The sequence below is a fragment of the Alligator mississippiensis genome, chromosome 6 (assembly GCF_030867095.1).
Source record: "Alligator mississippiensis isolate rAllMis1 chromosome 6, rAllMis1, whole genome shotgun sequence".
Lineage (NCBI taxonomy): Eukaryota > Metazoa > Chordata > Crocodylia > Alligatoridae > Alligator > Alligator mississippiensis.
In genome coordinates, this window is record NC_081829.1 from 73,401,185 (window position 1) to 73,416,971 (window position 15,787).

The following is a 15,787-nucleotide window of genomic DNA, read 5'->3' on the forward strand; positions in this document are numbered from 1 at the left end:
TAGAATCAAAAGGTGATGACATCCCTATCACTATACAATAAAAAACTGTTAAACAAGGTTCAAAACTTTGAGTACAGCCCTTTAGACCCACTTAGTACCTTGGTAAACAATCCTGTTCAAAGATGGTGATAAATATAAGTGGGGGAGGATTAAGATCTTTGTAATATGAAAGTCTTACTTAATACTTCATTTTAACTACATCCCCCCAATTCCCTTTCTGTGTAGCTGTAGAAAGTTTTTCATAGGAAAACTCTTCCTATTTGGGAGCCTTTCAGATATTAAGGATGAAGTCTGAGAGCAAGATGTGGAGAAAAGAAAAAGTTGGGACGGGCTAAAGCAGTTGATACAATCTGATCTTGTTTCCTTGAAAACAAAACAAGACAACTCACACACACAAGGAAAAAAGAGTAAAACACACCTAAGAGCAAAGAAAATGCAGCTTCATTTCTTGGAGATGACTTGCTCGTTACCTCCCTATTGGAGGAAAACAGGCATGGTTAAGAGTCCTATTAGCCACTCCAAAACCTGGCTGGCAAATTTGTAGCAGCATTGTGCTGTTTGATGTTGCTTTTAGCTGCCTTTCTGAGTGATTGAAAAAAAAAATCCCGTCTTTGCAAGCTAAGCCTAAACAAAAGGGCCAAGGGCAGGGAGAAAAAAAAGAAATAAAGTGGGAAAAAGAGGAGGAGGCAAGGAAAAGTGTGAAAGGTAGAATACAAATGTCATATTCCAAGTAGTCCTCAGAACAGGTGCTGAAGTTAATGGGGGTGACAGTATTACTGTATGTGGTTCCTGATAGTTGGGGCTTTTCTGAGGATCAAAACAAAGTCCCTATGGCATCATAGCAAATCCTGGTATCCCAGGAGACATACATGATGGTGAAGCTCCCTCCATGTGATAGTATCAAATTATGGATTCCTTCCAAAAAACAGTGAAGCCTATCCTCATTATTTTGTTCACCAGTTAGGTCTAATTTCTGGAACACAAGTTTTGGTTCCTTTACTTCTAGTCCTACACTTTTGTTTACCAGACATGATCTTGACTCAGCTGTTGGTTGTATTAGTAGGTATTCTTGCTTGGACTAATTGACTCTGTCGTTAACTTTGCTGACTTTTATAAACAGCATTATAGGCCATTGCCACATGTTAGAATTGCGCACAATGGGATCTGATCACTAGTCCTAACAGTCGTATGCCCCTCTGCTCTCCCTGCTGGGAGCCCACAGAGCAGCTCCAGGCCCAGCTGGAGACTCAGGGTTTGCCCCCGGCCAGGAGACCCAGGGCTGTTCAGGGCTGATTCCAACAATCAGCTGATTGCCTGTGTGGGCCTGCCTCACATTCAGTTTAAATGTGTCATAGAAATCAGCCATAAAAGTATTCCACTTTACACGTCACAATGCCACAAATGCAATGTGTGGAAAGACCCACAAAAACAGGCTGGCTTGGACTCTGTAGAGGGAGCTGTAGAGATCTGTTCTTTTGAAGAGGGACAAGTATCATAAACAAAGTCGCTGGAGAAACACCTATTTTTCCACAGGACTGGAAGAGGGCAGGCAAAAAGTAGAGAAGCAATTCAGCTGCCACTCCTTTTATTGAATAGAGACAGGAAGCAGAGTGGCTTCAGATATGAGGTTCCTTCAGGAAGAGGCAAAAAAATAGTAATGAGCCAAAGGCTCAGGAGAGAAGGAGCAGCTAAGAGTCATCACCAGAACAAAATGAAAATCAAAAAGTCTGTATAAATACAAAGATAAAACAGAAATCATCAATACACTTGGTGGTGGGAGATAAAACTGATAGGAGCAAAATGAACTAAGAGTAAAAATATGCTAAATATAACTCAAATATGCATAACTCAGGGGGCATGATAGACTGGTATCTGTCACTTGGGCTACTGGGTATCAAATTTTTTAGACTATGTGAGGATTAAAGGAACAATCTTAACCTCATAAACAGTGAGGAAACCCCTGGCTGACTTCTTCCATGCCATTCCTTCTGTCATTTTTTTTTGTGACTGGTAACAAGATTTCCAAGCTAAAAAAATGCTTCAATGTCCCTTTTTTATCATCTGCTTTTTTTTGTTTGTTTTTGGAAAGTCTCTTTTAGTCCTTGGCAAAAGATACTATGACCCCTAAGAAGTATGTACTCCTGCAGTCTCCTTCAAGAGGAGCTTCCCTGTGTGTAATCACTCTTAAGAGACCTAGAATGAGGCACATAACCAGCTAGTGAGCAGGATTTTAACAAATATGTAAGTCACTGACATCTTTAAAAATGGCTCTGGTCCCAAAATGGGTCACTGTTCAGATGCAACAGATGGGTGTTGTACACATACCTGAGGCAACTTGAGTTTTTGCTGATTTAAGTGTGGGCATTAAATGTGAATATGTGAAGGACATATTGGCCTTATTTAGCAAGAAATGCACTGACCTTCACCAAATCTCTTCCTGCTCAAGTCAAATAAGTTTAGTAATTGTCATATGGAATCATTTGCCAAATGGCAAGAGACCCAACTTTGCCTACACCTACAAAGCTCAGTGTTTCTCAGCCTTTGGACTCAAGACACCCTTCAAAAATGCCAGCTCTGAATTTTCACTCACTTTTTGAGCACAGAAAAAAAATAGAGCCGTTTTTCTGTCGCAAAAATCTTGGATCAAAACAGGTCAGAGTGTTTTTAACACTGAATTCCTATGTGAAATCTCTGGGTTGATCTTGTGAACCATGTTTGCATTCTGTAGTACCCCACAGTACAATTGAAAGGATCTCAAGGCACCCTGGTTGAGAATCATTAACACACCCAATATAAATTTGCTTTGGCAGATTATGTTTTCTGCAGTCTTCCCCAGACTTTTTTACCTCTGGCAAGAATCTACCCCCAAATCAGAAAGTCAATGCTGTGCAAGCTGTAAGAGCTCCAATAAGACACCTTTTGTTAGTAGATACAGTCATCAAGTAAATAAGGACTCCAGTAAAAAATACAGCAAAAACTGAAGTCCTGAAATGCCACATGTCCAGCAAGAAAGGAATGCCCCCTCACACAAAAAGAAAAAGACAAAACTAAAAATGTTCATAAGTGAAAGTCACCCTGAAGGTCTCAAAAGTCCTAGCAGGAAGGATGGAATTCTCTTTCCTCATTACCCTTAGACTAGGAAAAATGAGAAAAAAAAAAAAAAAAAAAGATCTTGACATAAGGATTTATTATTAAAAACCTTAGTCTATATTAAAGTATTGCAACAGTACCATCTTAGCCTTAATACAATATTTAAAGCCCATGTTTGGCCATCCCTATTGCTGTTTTGATATATCGACTGTTTTTAACATGCTCGTGTCAATTAAATGTCATGATTTAGACATTATAGTAAAAGGTACAGACAAATGAAGTAGAGAACTTGTGTCCTCATTCTGTCCTACTAAGAAATAACATAGGGGATTCATATGGTATTTTAATTCTACTATAGTTAGACCAGAACTAGTCCATTTACCCTATGTAATCTCTACTCCACTTAGATATCTGCCTTCAGTTCACTTGCTGCAATTTTTTTTTACTACTGTCTTCATCTTTTCTTTCTCTCATGTTAGTTTCCCTCGCACTTGGAATTTCTCTTACTGTTGTCCATCCTCTCACTTTTCTGAGAGATGGTTACGGTCCAGTATACAAAGAGGGAGCCAGGAAGCCTACGTTCCATGTCTGTTCCCTTCCTCTGACCTGTTGTACAGACACATCATTAAAAGAGAGAAAGAAAGCTATTTTCCTGACCTCTAAGTAAAGACAATTTGTACCTGTTTAAGTGCTTTTTGTGTTATATGAAATGTGTTCTGAAGATCAGGGTGAAGTATTGTTAAATCCTTTCTTAAAACAAACTTTCAGGATTCCTCCTTTTCTTCATCTTCCCCTAAAAATCTTGTCTGGGATTGGTTTGCTTTGAATTTCAGGCTAAGCTCTCAAGAGTGTGAAATGTTTTTAATGCTTTACTTCTACATCATAACTTGGCCATAGTTTATAGATAATAAACATCTTGAATCATGGCAGTGTAGAATAGGTTGAGACAAAAAGCTGGATGTAAAACAGTAACTTTAAAAGTACATAAACCATGTTCCGATAGATAAAATGTAAAATCAAAGAGGAAACGCACTATGTACATGTTAGGTATCATCATAAGAGAGATGCAGCATCTCCCTAAGATTAAGTAACTGAGTGGTTCATGACTGTTTCTGTGATTAAAATTATGTCTTCAGATCTTCAAGTCTACTGCATTTGTAATACAAGACAAGCTCTTTTTAAGATACATACCCATAACCCCTTTAAGCATTTATCTTTGAAAAAGGGCAAGACTGTGCTTTTTTTTCAGTTGAAAAGAAGTAATTGATCATGCACCTCTATTGGAAAGAAGAGGCGACTGGGACAATATTTTTAAATCTGTAGTACCTTCCAGCCTAAGATACCAAAATGTAATATATAAAAGACATATGTAGTAGCAAATTGGTGACTACTTTGAAGGGCAACACTTTAAGACAGAAGAATAAGAGAAACCCAAGTAAATTCCTACTCTTCAAGTATACAAACCAAAACACACTTGAAAATGTTCCTATATATTGAATAAATATAAAAATTTCCAAGTATGCAACCAAAAAATATCAAGGGAGAAAAAGAAAAAAAAAAAAAAAAACACAAAACATTACTCTGGGAGTTGAAGTATCACATTTGGCTGTGCCTCAGCATATAAAAACCTGAAATGTTAACATGTGGTTCAAAAATCCAATTAAGATCTTCTCTAAATGTAAATTAATGAAATATGCCAGAAGCTAAATGAAGAAAACATTATCATTCTTCTACTCATTGGGTCTACATTTCCACAATTACTGGTATGAATGCAGAAATAATGGGTGCCATAATTTTAATAAAAAGTTTGCAACAGCAGCATACTGCTGTAGAAAGAGGAAAAGTAATTCCCCTCCTATAGAAGTCTTAAAGGCATCTGCAACCTACTGTTTTAATATAAAGCAACACTCCTCAATCTCCTTTCAGCAGTTATAGTAAAATTAAACTTTGTATCCATATTCATAGTTATTTATGAGCCCTGTTTTAAAAGTAGTGAAATATCAAATAAAAACAATTAAATGGTTCTTCAAGAACATAACAAAAGTACTGTAAAGAAAGAGCTGGGAGAAAGAGCTGACTTTTCATCTCAAGATCTAAAGCATTCTCTGCATTTGCTAGAATCATCATTAGATTAGCTCAGCCATTACTCAATGTACAGTTTTTAAAATCTGTCCCACCAGTCAAAATTGAGGATAACTAGAAAGCATGTGAAATCAATGGGCATCTTTTAACTGACTTCAGATAAGACCCTAAATTAACAAAAACATGTACATCATACATACTACATTCTGCCATGGCTACCATTGCCAAGTATGGTTAAATGTCAGCCTACTGAAATACCTTAAAGCTCTCATCCTTTCCTCACAAACCACAATTTGTTAAATTACATGGTAAATGGCATTATTCAGCATATGTGACATGCTACATAAAGGGTTATACAGCATAATACAGCTGCATCTCTCATTGACTTAAGGTACTTTTTTTACCCATCAGGAATACTAGTTTCTTTCAACAGCCCCGTAGAAATGCTACTATAATGTAACAGTATAGAATCACAATAGTATAACAATTTGTCTTAAACCTGCTTTTTCCAATAACAAATAGCATGCAAGATAAAGAGCATGAATTCTTAAAAGAAAAAACATCTTATCTGATTTTTTTTTTAAATCTTATATTTGTTTTATTAAAAGTACTACTGCATCTGAAATACACGTCTCTTTATTCACATCTATATATCCTAATTGTTAAAGCAATCCAAGGGGTTATATTCCATATGTTAAAACTCTCTCTTGCTCCCTCTCTATGGGCCAATAAAACTGAATGGAAACAGGCAGTGTCTGCAAGAAAATGCTTTAAATCTTCTATGCAGCTAGAAAAACAAATCTAAGAATACCAGTGTTTCAGTTTTTTTACTCTTATTTTCTGCAGCTGGCCAAATCTCACAAGTGTAACTTAATTCATCATCAACAGTTTCCTTGTGGAAAATCTTGGACACTTTCAATCAAGTTTTCAGCTACATGTTCAACCACTGAAAACCAATTGTATTCCTATTTCATTTTACCTTCAAGTCTTAGCTTCTAATTCTAAGCTTACCCTGAAGAAAAAAATTATACAATCTTCTTAAATTAGATGTCATTTGGAAAAAAACAGGGGGGAAGCAGAAGACTGAATTTAGAAGGCATATGAAATTGTGCTTGCTTAACTAGAGGACTTTTGACAGTAACAGATTGAAAACTTCTAAAACAAGTTGTCTAAAGAAGACACGTTACCTATTAAATGGTCTTTTTCTTGTATAACTTTCAGATATTTGGTATAATATATTTCTAAATGCTAGAACTAGGCTATTTAGCTTGTAATATATTGAAAGTATTGTTCATAAATTTTTGTATCTACTCCAAAAAAAAAAAAAAAAGAGTATATCCCATCACCTCCCTACCCTTCTTTTCCCAGCGTAATTTCTCCCTTTATTACGCTCTTTTTTGAAACTCTAACTGCTAAGCTTATGCTAAATGTCCTGGCTTCATGTGCTGGTATAACTGAAAAGTATTAAAAAAGTAATAAATGAAGTCTTTCCAAGAAGCCTATAGAAACAGTTTAAGTAAATGTTTTAAATAAAAAGAGGAAAGAAAGAAAACATGGTAAATATACAAAGTTTCAATTTTATTGCATTTTTCTTAACCAAGAGAGAAATGTAACTTAATCCACACAAAATCTGTACTTTATATTCTTTTGGCAAAGGTAAAATGTATTTTACATTCTGAAAATGTAAACAAGGGAAGTAATGTTGCATTTACAGCTTCAGAATTATGGTGATTTAATCAAGTTATTCTACAACAGCTTGGCAAGATTCAATGTGAAATGTAGTTATTACAGTTGTATTTAACAGGCACAAGTTTCCTACATGAATAATCAGCATAGAGTCAACCAGAAGAAAGTCACTCAACAGTTTTAGTTAAACCTGAACTGCAACATTCTCGGCACATCTGTACATTTACAAACACAAGTTCCCCAGATGTTATATATTACTATCTTTGCCAGTTGTCTCCTAAAAGTGTTGACTTGGAGAAAGTGCAGTGAACAGTGGAGATGTTCACAGCATGAACTGTCAACAGAACCAAATTCAACAGTAAAAGATCAGCTGGATGGGTGCATGATCTAAAGGTTAAATGTCATAGAGCTGTTAATGCTTAAGTCCATTATAAGGCCATTCATTATTTTAACCTACTCTTAGCAAGACAATTACAGAAATGCCATTAGTTTACTTATAATGAGTAATCATTTCTTTCCCAACTTCAGCTATGCGCAACAGGCAAAAATATATCAGCAGCCTATATCACACTCACATGAAGAAAGATAAAAAGAACAAGGCACCAAATTGTGAGTAATTTCCATGTAAGAAACAACTCAAACAACAGAGGTTTAGCTGCTCAGAAAGTTACAAGGCGTACAAGGGCAAAATATAGTCACCTCAGTAGCTTGTAAAGGGGTGGGGAAGGGGGCAGAGAAAATCAATTTCAGTCAGTTTACTACGCTGAACCCTAACATACCGCTCACTCCTACTGATCACGATTTATCGTTCTCAAGGTCTGAAGTTCCCCTGTTTAGGAGCTGGAGGGTGCACCGGCTGCTCTAATCACTCAATTCTGCTGGCACTAGGAGCATCAAAAAAAGGAAAAGCCCTGCTCTGGACACCAGGCAAGTTACAACTTCATAAATCCTGCTTCCCAGGCAGACTCAAACTAAGTGCCAGCAGTTTTCCAGCTGGGAGTGACTGGGATGCTTCTTAAGAAGCAGGGCCAGGTTTCCACCTTCTTGGACCCCAGGTTCCTCCGCGATTTGGGGGAGTTGTGCCTGCCACTCCGAGGCAGCCTGGGCCCTGGCCTCTGCCACTGACCTCGCCCCGTGCCCTCTTCTGGTGTAGAGCAGTGCTGTCCTGTCAAACTTTTCCGGGAGGAGAAAACTGGGGGGCACGGAAGTGACCGCTCCGGCTGCTGGCAGCTGTGGTTTGCGCCCAGCTGCGCCGTGGCCACCTCTGCTGGGCAGCGGTGCCTAGACTCCTGGCTGCCCCAGATGAACTTTTAGTATCGGGCCCCCCTTCGGAGATTGCCATGATAATAATCGGACACCGGGGGCAAATACCATTTTTGGGCTCCCTTTCTGTCCAGGCCCCTTCACCCATGCCTGCCCCTCGGAAGCAGCCCCCATGCCCTTAGGAGCTGCGCAACGGGAGGGCTCCCTCCATCGCTGCCCACCGCGCCCTGGGGAGGGGGTGTTGCGGGGAGGAAGCCCCCAGCCCGGCCGCGCCCCCCAGCCCGGCCCGGCCCGGCCCGGCCCGGCCCGGCGGACTCACAGAGACACGGTGCGGTTGGGCAGCGCGGCGGGCGGCAAAGTTTCCACCAAGTCCCCGCCGCTGCAGACAACTTTGATGCGGACGGGCTGGCGGCCGGGGCCCTTGGCGCGCTCGGCGGTGCAGAGGCAGCTGTCCACGATGAGGTCCGGGCAGTTCCTGTTGCCCGCGGACAGCCCCAGCACGGCGGCCGCGGCGCAGAGGCAGAGGCAGAGGCGCAGCCCGGGCATGGCGGAGCAGCGGGACGCCTCGGCTGCTGCGCCCGGCGGAGCCGCTCATGGCACGGTCGGTCCGCACCGCAGCCGCGTGCCCACCCCGCCCCCGGCGCGGGGCAGGGCAGGGCAGGGCAGGGCAGGGCAGGGAGGTCCCCTTCTCCTCCTCCTCCGAGCAGCCGCCGCCGCCTCCAGCCCGAGCAGCAGCTGCAGCAGCGGCGGCGGCGCTGGGCGGACCCCGGCGAGAGTCACTTGCCGCCGCCTCCCTCCCTCCCTCCCTCCGTGCCGCCGCCGCCCGCAGACACGGGCTGTCCCGGGGCCTCGCCCGCCCGGCTGTGGGGAAGCGGAGAGGAGAGGAGCGCGGCTTCGCTCCCAGCCCTGCCCCGACTTCCCTCCGGGCCTTGCCCCGTCCCTGGGAGACAGACCGGGGTCCCTGCCGCCCGAGGAGCCGCGAGTCATTAGTTGACGATCAGCTGTCTCCCCCGGGACTGCCCGGGCTTTAGGGTCGGCGGACAGCGGCTCAAAAGCCCCAAATAAAAAGGCAGGGGGGAAAGCTACAACATATGCTTCCAATGTGCATCTAATCCAGGAAGCCGGGCGCAGAGCAGTGCGAGCTGGAGTGGGGAGACTTCAATAGCTTTTGCAAAGCCTCAGCTCGGCTGCCTCCAAACCCTTTCATAGCTACTCTGTGGAAACGGTTCTGTGAGCAAGGTTTGCCTGAAATGAATGCTCACAGGAAGTTTCACATCCCCAGGAAAGATCAGGTTTAAAAAAAAAAATCAAATTCATCATAGTCTGCACTTTTCCCTCTCTGGCCTGAACCCAGGCCAGCCCCGTTAGAACTTAATTGAACGGCTGTAGGAGCAGGCTCACCTCACAAAGGCTGGGACAAAAACAGAGTTTGCTTCAGACACAACACGGTTAAAAGTTAAAGGAACCCATTGAGGAGCAAAAATAATACTGTTCAGGGTGATGAATTGCGTGCTATGCAGGCAGCGCAAGAACCTATATCACAGTGGCCTCTGAGCACCTTCCAAAAGTACTTTAAAAATGACATGACTAACATCTCTCAGGCTAAGTTCTCACTATAAATTGCAACAAAATAAGTCATCTAGTTCTGGCTGAAGATGAATGGAAAAAAATGTAGTAGAGGCCCCAATCCTGCAGTGAATTATACTCAGACCAATCTTAGTTCCTGGAAAGAACCTAATTTAAATCTATGAGGGCCCATGAAGTGCAAGATATGACTCAATGGGCACATCTACAAATAAACTCTGGAACTTACTGCTCTGAAGTTTTTTGCTCCTGGGCCTGTCATCTGAGTTTATTCATGTACAGCACATGGAGCCGGATCAGAGCAGCCCAGGCTGGCAGGGGACCCGGGGGCGGGGGGGAAGTAAGCTTGACAGCACAGAGTTGCTCTGACCATATGGTGTGGAGGAGCTGGCTGGGGCATGAGGGTGCTTCAGTGTGGAGCTGGCCAGCAGGCAGCATCCCCCACCCCCAGTGCTGAAGCACCCTCATGCTTCAGCCAGCCTCTCCGCAGCATGTGGAGCCTGGTCAGAGAAGCCCTGGTCTGGCAGGTCAATCCCCTGGGTCCCCTGCCAGCCCAGGCTAGTGTGAATGGGCTCCACATCTGCAAAGCAGCTGGCTGAGACACAAGGGTGCTTCAGCATGGGGGCTGTCTGCCAGCTAGCTCCACACTGAAGCGCCCTGTGACTCTGCAGCAGGGTAGTACTTTTATTTTGTATTGTATTTTCCAAGTACTATCCTGCTGCAGAGTTTATTAGTTTTGTTCACCCTAGAAGGGGTGCATGTATAGACACCAAGACATTTAGTGCACAGTTAAGCATTCAACTGTGCAATAAATGTTTCTTGTAGATGCGCCCAAAGTGTCATCTTGTAGTATTTGTTCTCATGAATACACAGCTAGCATAAGTGACTTTTTAAAACAGTGATACTGTCCCTCAAGTTAAGGACCATGTTGTGTGTATATGTTATCTAAATGGGTCCTAATTCCTAATCAAGCCCCCTTGGCATTAATCTTAATAAAAATGCATGGAGGGGGAAGGGGAAGTTACTGCTGTTGCAAAATCACATGGTAAGAGTTTCTGTGAAACAATCTTTTGCACAGTTGCTGCTTGAACAGAGACATTGAAGTTGCAAGTTTAAAAGCAAAGTAGCATCAGTCAAACTCGGAGAATAAAAACAGGATGTTTGTGTTCCAAGAGATCTCAGTATTAGAAAGGTAGTTGTGTTTTCCTTTTTCATAAAGAATGTCTAAACATTTAAATTCATATATGCATGTTTAACCACATTAAAAATCAGGTCTCATAGATACTTTGTTTCCCCTCAGACTCTTAGAAATACAGAGCTTTAACAGTTATAGTGACCCTGCAAAGTGTTGGAAGAAAACATTTTCAACTGAGGGCCAACACAGTGCAAAACCAAAGACATCGCATCCTATAATAACCAAGAATTAAAGACTTGGTATTCCTGATATTTAAAGTAGAAAGTAAGGAAGAGCGTTCCTGTCCTTCTCCCAAGTAAAATTTCCAGACCATACACATATTAATTATAATACATGAGACAGAGAAAGAGAGAAGCCTAGTTTCCATCCCACCTTTGCTAGTAAACTTAAAGTTACACAATGTAAGCATATATTGTGTTTCATGAGCAGATCCAATAAGGACACCTCTAGGTGCCTGGCCCCACCTCAGAATGGAAACCAGGTCCCTGTGTTTGGCACCTGGGCTTGTTGCCCTGTGGGGTCAGGCCAACTCTCAGGATCTCAATATTGTGCTGTTAGACAGGAGGGTGTGACACAATTCCACATATACAAACACACAAATCAATTAGGTGCATCCACATGCACACTACCAGCTCAGGCACATACACATCCAAACCAGCCTAGGCACATGCATACCTATCACCAATTCAAGCACATACACAATACAGCCCAAAAGTTAAACACAGATCACTAATTCATATATCATGCACACAATACCATATATATATATATATATATATATATATATATATATGTGTGTGTGTGTGTGTATATATATATATATATATACATAAATATATATATACACACATACTCACCAGTTCACATGCATACAACACAACTACACATACACACAGGTAAGTTCCTAACTTGGATGGTACAGTGTGTATGTGTGTATGTATGTACGTGCTTGGTGTACTTGGGATACCTGGTAAAAAGTTAAGAAAGTAGAAGTATAGGGAGTGAAAGTTGCTGGGAGTGAAAGTCGCCGGGACCAAGATTAGAACAGGTAGGCTAGAGGGGCTGGGCTGAAGAACTAAGGCTGGGGGTAACTTTAGGTTAACTGATCTCAATTGATTAAAAGACAATGCCCAAAGCCTGCAGAACAGGGGAGGATGCCAGCACAGAGGCTGGGACAGGAGCCAGACCAAGGGGGGAGCTGCAAAGGTAGGTGGGGAGAGGGAAAATAGGACTAAGGGAAGTGTGGGTGTTAAAGAGGGGCTCTGGGTGTGGGGAGCTAGAGGATGGCTCCGGGGCAGCTAGAGAAGTTGCAGGGAGCAGCAGTAGGTGCTGGGAGCTGGAGAAAGGCTCCAGTTCCTGGAGAAAATTGCAGGACAGCCACGAGGAGCTGGGAAGCAATGGGGGGGGGGGGGACTACAGAAGGTGCCGGGGAAGCCTGAAAACAGAGAGATGGACAGCAGAAAATCACAGGAAAAACAGCAGGAGAGGCTGAAAGGTGGCAGGGGCAGTGGGAAAGCAGAGAAAGGCAGCAGAAAGTCTCAGTGAAAAGGCAGTAGGAATTGAGAGATCGGGAAACTAGTGGAGAGGGGTGGGGGCTGGAGCTGAGGGAGAGAGAGAATGAGGCTGGAATTTAAGATAAGGAAGGGACTGGGATTCAGTAAAACATGACCCAACTCAGGGTTGCAAATGACAATGGTTTTATTGAACAGGGGAGATGGTGACACAATGTCTTTCTTATTGGTTCCCTTGCACCCACCCCCACCCCCCAACACCCACACCCACACACAATGGCAGCAGGGGTTAGAGAGGCTTGGTGCAGGGACTGAGGTCCACTGAAGTCCAGGAGGAGAGAGAGAGAGAGAGAGTCCAAGTTGTAGGAGGAGGTGTGCAGGTAATATCTACCTATCCAGGCTGGAAAGGGGTCCTTGTCCAGTAGGTGTTGTCTGGAGGCAGGTCGCCAGCAGGGCCTCTGGGTGGATAGGTGGTGTGATGTGGTGCTGGTCCAGATGGAGAGAGCGTCCCACTGGGTCTGTCTTGTGACAGACCTTGTGATCTTAGTGACAGGAGGCATGCCCAGGCAAGGGTCAGCCCCTGGTGTACTGAGTATGTGTGCTCCATGCAGGGATGTGCAGTTTCAGGTGTCTGTACTGGTGGGGTAAAATGGTAGAGTTGCTGGTTCTCCAGGGTCTTTTGTCTTTCAAATGCTGGGTTCTTGTCTCTGTTCCTGGGTGAGGTCTGTGGTTCCTGGATGAATCAATGTGAGGTGATGGCCTGGTTGTTAAAGGCCATTCAGTAGAAGCCTGCTACCATTGTATTTCAATCATTCCCAATCACTCTCATTCATCCGGGAACCAATTTACATGGGAGGGGTGTGTGACTCATACAGTTGCAACATGGGATGCCGAGGCAGAGGACACAAGATGGAGGCTTGACATATAAAAGGAAACTTGACATGACTTTGGTTCACTTACAAACACAGGCCTAAACCATATAATATCCATATGAAACAATAAAAATCAATATGAAAATTATAATAATACAATATACAACATTAAGAATCAATACAAACCTAATAATAATACAATATACAGCAGTGGATATCCAAAACCAAAAACTTGTTACCAAAATAAAAATGTTAAAGCTTATCTTAAGTCTGAGCTCACTTATACTTATCTATAGGCAATAGAGAGGGAGAGAAAAAGTCAGAAATGGTTGGGGAAGGGGAGGGAATGCATTTTAAAATAAATACAAAAAGGAAAAACTGGGAGTTTTGCTACAGGCTCTGTGCACAGTCCCATGTCTCAGAATAGCAGGCCAAAAGAGCCATACATTTAGCAGTGAGTTGCCACAATTTAGGTAACAGGAAAAACTGATAAGGGAGTAATTGAAGTCCCACCCCTACAGAGGTCACTTTGGTCTGCTTGGAAGTCACAAGCCTGAATCCTTCTTACTTGCATGCAGTCTTTGAAAGAAAAAGAAAAAAAATCAGAACTCATTCTTATAACACAGTGGATACCCACCCTTTACGTAATAGTCCTGAGATTAAAATACTGGCATAGAAAGTGGGAAACAGTTTCAAGTCTGTCATCAGCTTGATGAGTATCGAGTAACATCTGCATTTCCCATCTGTCTGGGTGAAGATACTCTCCCAACCTCATGTTGAAGCTGTCATAGTAACATGGAGGGTAAAGATCCATGGTGCTGAAGAAATAAAAGCAGGAGTGAGCATAATTAATACAGTGATTCTCAATCTTTTCAGACTCAGACATCCCTCAGAAAATGCCAGTTTTATTCATTTTTTGACTACAGAAAAATAGAGTAATTCTTCTGTTGCAAAGAACTCAGAAAGACCACCACAGGTCAAAATGGTTTTGATGCTATATGAAATTCCTATTTGAAATCCCTGGCCACATCCAAACAAGCATGGATGTTTGTTTCCCTGGGGACAAGTAGCAGCAGCACACCTTGCACCGCAGCTACTTGTCCCCAAGGAATGCCCATGCCATATATGCTTTGGCACGCAGCAAGTTACCTCAGGCGTGGTAAGGGAGGCTGGGGCCAGCACTATGCTGGCCCCAGCAGCCTAACCGGAGGTCCTGGGAACCTCCTGAGGCTGCAACAGCAGCAATCCTCTCAGGCAGAGCCAAGCTGGCTGCCACAGTGCAGCTCCAGGTGGCCCAGTTCTGCTTTTTAGTGGCATGAGCTGCCTGTGCATGCGCTGCTCTGGATTTATTTTTCTGTGGGTTTTTTTTTACCCCCTGATTATGTAATGGTTTGATGTAAAATACAGAAACAGTCCTGGGAACAGAATTCCCACCAACTTCCACCCCAAGCTGAAGTAAAACAGGAAGGTAACTAGTGAGGGTAGGTGTTTCCAAGGCTAGGCAGCTCCTGACTAGTGTTTGTTGCATTTAAGATTTTTTTATATAAGCCCTTTAGCCTAGATCTAACCAATTACTGTGCATGCACATTAAAAGTAGCATACCTATAATTATCTTCTTCACAATAGTTTTCTTGATCAGCTGACATGATTTTGCATGTGCCAACTTTTGAAAATTTGAGGGTGTTTAATTCAAGAATGGGGTCCCCTTTGCTTGCATAAACCATGAAAAGAATGAGAAGCATTCAGAGTACTAGAACAATGCAGGCCCAGACCAGCTTAGATGAATTTCCTGGAATATAGCATTAAGTTCTGTTAGTTTTGATTGAATACTCCAGGTCTGAAGAGTCATGCAAGGCATAGATCTCTTGCTTAATATAAAATTTCTTTTCAGTCAAATGTTTGCCTTACTTATTAGAAAAAAACAATATGTATAAAAGAGTAGACAGGGCTAAACAGGTTGTGGCCATTATGGATGTGGTGGTATGCAAAATACGCATGAATAGTTTATCATCATCAGTGTTTTCTTCTTTTTTCCCCCTTGATTTGTAATGGGGCAGTACTGAGTTATGCCCAACAGCAGCAAGCTAAAAAAGGGAATATTTACAATAGCAAGTAAATTTATGAATCCTGCTAAATTTTGAGATGCTGCTAACATGTATAAGGACAACATTTTTTTAAACAAAATCAAAATCTAGACAGGCATTTCACTGAATTGCAAGGTTACATTATGCTGAATTGAAACTTTACATTATACAGAGATCAGATTAAATCATTGCACATGGTGGTATGACTGTGAACTGTAACAAAAGAAAATAACTAAATGACACTTAACCTAAAAATGGTATGTAACATTTTCTCCCCAGATAATCTAGAACAGATTTGCAGTAAAATGAAAATACTTGGAATACTTTAGCAAGATGAGTAATAAGACAAAAAGTAAAATGATTAAGATCCTTCAATAAAGTATACAGTATGGTGGAATCTCCAGTGATTTTTAACTTTAT

The 15,787-nt window shown here is 42.3% G+C and overlaps 1 protein-coding gene across 1 annotated transcript in view; it reads right to left on the reverse strand.

The window, feature by feature from the left end:
- ADGRA1 (adhesion G protein-coupled receptor A1) overlaps positions 1 to 8,872 on the reverse strand; it is a 593,458-nt gene extending 584,586 nt beyond the window's left edge. The window contains exon 1 of the mRNA XM_014607805.3: positions 8,441 to 8,872. Coding sequence (XP_014463291.2) covers positions 8,441 to 8,667 — 227 coding nt within the window. The 5' untranslated portion in view covers positions 8,668 to 8,872. The remainder of the gene's footprint in view (positions 1 to 8,440) is intronic.
- Positions 8,873 to 15,787: the final 6,915 nt, after the last annotated feature.